The 5023-nt window shown below is 37.1% G+C and overlaps 1 protein-coding gene across 3 annotated transcripts in view; it reads left to right on the top strand.

The window, feature by feature from the left end:
* The window catches only part of LOC102983380 (C-type lectin domain family 4 member A), a 43243-nt gene that overhangs the window by 17398 nt on the left and 20822 nt on the right, over positions 1–5023 (top strand). For all 3 annotated transcript variants that reach the window (XM_055085458.1, XM_028490983.2, XM_028490982.2), the window contains 2 exons: positions 700–816; positions 3996–4097. In XM_055085458.1, coding sequence (XP_054941433.1) covers positions 700–816; positions 3996–4097 — 219 coding nt within the window. The remainder of the gene's footprint in view (positions 1–699; positions 817–3995; positions 4098–5023) is intronic.

Genomic DNA, 5023 nt, shown 5'->3' with positions numbered 1-5023 from the left:
TTTCTTTCATCTTCTCAATCTTTGCCTCCATTCTTTTTCCGAAGTGCTGGATCATCTTCACTATCATTATTCTGTATTCTTTTTCTGGAAGGTTGCCTATCTCCATTTCATTTAGTTGTTTTTCTGGGGTTTTATCTTGTTCCTTCATCTGGTACATAGCCCTCTGCCTTTTCATCTTGTCTATGTTTCTGTGAATGTGGTTTTTGTTCCAGAGGCTGCAGGATTGTAGTTGTTCTTGCTTCTCTGGCATTATTTAAAGTAGTTAAAGTTGGAAATAATCTGAAAGATTATTTAAATATATAATGAAATACTATGCAACCATAATACAGTGTGCTAAAGAAGAAAGTATGGTGGCATGAAAAATGTTGATGATGCAGCATATAAGAAAATAGTAGGTCAGAAACCAGTATAAATGGTGTGTCAATTATGTGGCAAAATGTGCGTGTATAGATACATACAGTTAAAAAATTTCTGGAAGGATGTATGCCAAAATATTTACAACAGTTATCCTCAGTGGTAGGAATTTGTGCTTTTATGTATTTTCTAAAGTTTCTACAATGAACATTATTATTTCCTTTGTAGCTTCATATTATTTCAAATGTCATGTTGTTAGTAGTAGTGTATCATCCAAGAGAAGGTGAAAGAGGAAGTCAGGGCCAGAATTTATTATTGATGAAGTTAATGTGATTTCTCCTTCAGCTCCCAAAGAGAAGACCAACCCTCACAAAAGTGACCGTAGTTTTCCCAAGCTACTTCTTGCCTCATTGCTGATACTTCTGCTACTATCGGCAATCTCATGTTTGATCGCTTTTATCTGTAAGTATCCAGCTGAATCTGTAAGGAATGTCTGCCTTATGTGAAGAGATGGCATCCAATAAACCAAAACAATGGATTTATTCCAAAATCTGGAAAAGAAGTCATCTCCGGGGGAAGACATAATTAGTGGGACTCCATTGGGAATTTTGTTCTTTATTTGAATTTAGTTACTCTTCTATAGAAATAATGGCATTCACTCCCTTTAGAGAAATTGAAGAGTATATATGTATACATGTTTCTCTGTTGTAGAGTGAAATCTATAGGGCACCATTTCTACACTAGACAGTTGTGTAAGTGAGGTCAAATCTATATTTCCTTAGTAGTGTTTATAAGGCTATGACTTTTTGAGTGCACAGACACATAGTTTGGGATGAGCAGGTGGACAAGAAGGAAATGGGAAGAAATCTCCCAGGAAAAATTTTTAATTGAATTTTCACCTTTATTATTTCTGTCCTCAAGACTGCATGAGATCTTAAAGTCAATTTGGCAAATAGGTGGTATTCTGCCTATCTTTGGCTTTAAGAATTTATCACATTTTAAAAAATCATAAAACTAGTATATATTTGGGTAGATATTTTATTAATTCATTTGGTCATTCAATAAGCTACGATCGCTATCTACTCTATGTCAGGTACTGTGCCAGACAGCATCAACAGAGTCATAGCCCTTGGTCTCAAGAAGTTTGGAGAATGATGGTAACTGGTTGAATGAACCAGTGGTTATAACAGCATATGGTAAATGTTCTGCAGGTTAGAAGCACAGGAAGTTGAGACAGGCTTCCTGGAGGAGGTGACAGCTAAACCTGTGTGGACCGAGAATGACAGAGATGTGAGAGAGCTTGGAAAAATTTGGGGAAATGTGTATAAATGACTGTGACATATAGTGCTAAGTGAACTGTGAGAAATGAAGTTGCAGGTGGGAGAAACAAGCAGAGCTCCCATCATGAAGAGTGTTGCATATAATGCTAAAGAGTGTGGATTTTTCCCCCTGAAGGTTATCATATCCATTATCTTCTTCTGCTGCTTAATAAACCAATCTAAAGCTTAGTGGATTAAAACAACAACTATTTTTAGCTCATGATTCTGTGGTCTGGCAATTTGGACTGGGCTCAGCTGGGAGGTTCTGTTGGTCCTGGCTAAAGCCAGTTGTGCATATGCAGTCAAGTACCAGTTGCAGGCAACCTGGTTTCTGAGGAAGAGGATGTAAGCTGGAACGACATGGACAAATTGGTCCCACTTCTTTCATAATTCTTCGGGCTAGCCCGAGCTTCTTCAGATGGGAACATGTTGGCTTGCAGAGTGAGAGCGATATTGAGCAAAGCCTCCTGAAGCCTTAGCTTGGAAGTAACCAGAGTTGCTTCTGCACATTCTGTTGGCCAAAGGAAGTCTTAAAGCCAGCCCAGATTTAAGTGGTGGAGAAATAGACTCCACTTGTTGATTGGAAAAGTTAATAAGTTGTATTGCAAAGGGGTGTGGATACAGGGAGAGTTGAAAATTGTGGCCGTTTTTGGAATGTGTCACAGTCAGGGAGAGCCATTGAAAAATTTTAACCAGGGAAGTGATCATAACTAAATTTGATTTATAGAATCATGCTTTGGGTGTAGGTGTGTAAAATGGATATATGAGGACAGAACTGGAAGTAAAGAGAATAGTTGGAAAGCCAAATCATTATGCAATTGAGAAATAGTGAGAACCTGATCTAAGGCTAGGGGTAGTGAAGGAGAAGGGGGGTAGCTTTGAATGATAATGAGGAGGTATAATCAAGGAGGTTGAGGCTTGATGAATATTTAGATCTGGGAAATAAAGGACCAAGAGATGTAAAGTGTGGCTCCAATATTCCGACTTGGTGAACTCAGAAATCACAAAGTTATTCAAAGAGGTAGACAATAAATGATGAGTAGAAGGTTTGAGATGGTAGATGGTGATTTAAGTTTTGGGCATGTTAAATGTTATATGACTCTTGGAACCTCAAATGGACATGTCTAGTGGGAGACATATTTGTCTGGATTTTAGGAGACAGGTCTGAGCTTTGAAAGTCATTTACATTTAGGTACCAGTTGAAACCATGAGGACACATGATATCAGTCAAGGAGAGGATTTAGTATAGGAAAGAAGGGTAAGGATGGAACTCTAGGGAATGTCACATTTTAAAAGAGATGAATAGGGAATTCCCTGGTGGTCCAGTGGTTAGGACTCCATGCTTTCACTGCCGAGGGTGCAGGTTCGATCCCTGGTGGGAGAACTAAGATCCCTCAAGTGGAGCGGCCATAAATAAATAAACAAACAAATAAATAAGAAAGATGGATTGAGAAAGAAGATCTTACAAAAGAGTATAAGAAGCAACAGTAAGAAAGCTGAGGCAAACACAGGAAAGAGTAGTGTCCCAAAAGTTAAGGGGGAAGAGAACTACGGTCAAGTATGGCAGGAAGTCAAAGGGGAAGAAAATTAAGAAGTGGCCCTAGGAAATTACTGATAACCCATTGCAAGGGTGATTTTCATGGAGTGGTGGAAGCAGACTCCAGCATGCAGTGGTTAAAGAACTAAATAGAGGTAAGGAGGAGAGAAAGAGAGAAAATTTACTTTTTAGAGGGAGAAGTAGGTTAGTCTTAAGCTGTGAGAGACTTGAGTGTGTTGCCCTGCTGAGGAATAAGAGCCAGTTGGGATGGATAAAGTAAAGGAAAGAAGATGAAGAGGATAATGTCTTCCCCTCCTGATCATTGTTGGAGTTTCTTTTGATTCCCGATTCTACAAGTAACCCAGAACTCGTCAGAATTAGCTAATTTTCCCCCCGAAGACTCATGCTGTGTACAACCTCAGGTAGAAGTGTTTAATCATTTTCTCTCCATTCCTTGTCCTTCAAGGATGAGCCTTTGCATGCATTTAGTGTGGATATTTGAAGGAGAATATGGACAAATCCTTTTAGACCCGTTATAATGGAAGCATCACATCCTCTTTCAACTACTGATTTTTTCAGCTATTCCTGCAGAAGTTTGTAGTTTCAAAATCAGTGGGATTAGGATTACATTGAATGTGGGGTGATGGGAAATCTTTTCCACAGTCAGGATTCTATTAAAGTAATTGGGCAATTGTAGATTTTGTTCCTATAAAGAATGTAAGTAACATTAAAGAGTGACATTATAACGCTACCAGGAAAATGAATGGTCTCATTCTCTTTTTCAGTTTTTTTCCAAAAATGTTCTTATATTCCTAAAGAAAAAAATACAACAGAAGAAGTCCCTCACACAGTATTGGAATGTATGAAAGAAAATTCGACCACAGAAGGTAAAAATTAAATATGCCTATAATTCAGTTGTCTCTATTGTGTGCCAGATCTATATTTCTAATAAGAGTCACAGGCAGGTCATACTAAGAAGTTGAGTCTTATGATCGTTTTAAACTTTAGGTATACAAATATTTAGGACCTAAAATTCTTTTATATATATCTTTAGTATATCTGTGTAAGGAAATAGTCTTAATGGTGAAAAAGATTACATTGCTTTTGGATTTCTTCAGCCTTTGCTTCTTTCTGAACTTTCTGTGCATACTTGCCCTTTTTCTTACATATCAGGTAAAACTCACTTGTTCAAGAGAAATCTAATTCATTTGTGTTTTAAGAAAACATATGTGCATAAAACATTTCTGGGAGAATGCATAAAATACACTTAAACAGAGTTTTACCTCTTCAGACTAGAGTTGAAGGTTTTGGAAGAGAAAGAAAGTTTTAGTTTTGTTTGATGAAGAGGATGTTAATTTTAACATAGATGTGATTATTTAAATTAAAAATAGACTATCTTTAGAGAACAGTTTTATTTTTACAGCAAAACTGAGCAAATAATAGACTTTCCACATCACTCCTCTCCCCCGTGTACACAATTTGTCCAACATCTTACATTATTAGTGTGGTACATTTATTACAACTATTGAACCAATATTGATATATTATCATTGATTAAAGTTCATAGTTTGTTCAGATTTCCTTAGTTTTTTTTCCTTAATGAAGATTTTTTTCCTTAATGAGAACCTTTTTCTTAGTTTTTTCTTTCTTTTTAAAATTTTGATTCTTTTTTAAAAATTAATTAATTTATTTATTTTTGGCTGCATTGGGTCTTCGTTGCTGCACACGGGCTTTCTCTAATTGCGGCGAGCGGGGGCTACTCTTCGTTGCGGTGCGTGGGCTTCTCATTGCGGTGGCTTCTCTTATTGTGGAG

The sequence above is a fragment of the Physeter macrocephalus genome, chromosome 6 (genome assembly GCF_002837175.3).
Source record: "Physeter macrocephalus isolate SW-GA chromosome 6, ASM283717v5, whole genome shotgun sequence".
Taxonomy (NCBI): domain Eukaryota; kingdom Metazoa; phylum Chordata; class Mammalia; order Artiodactyla; family Physeteridae; genus Physeter; species Physeter macrocephalus.
Note: the sequence above shows the minus strand (reverse complement) of the source record. Positions and strands in the feature narration are given on the sequence as shown.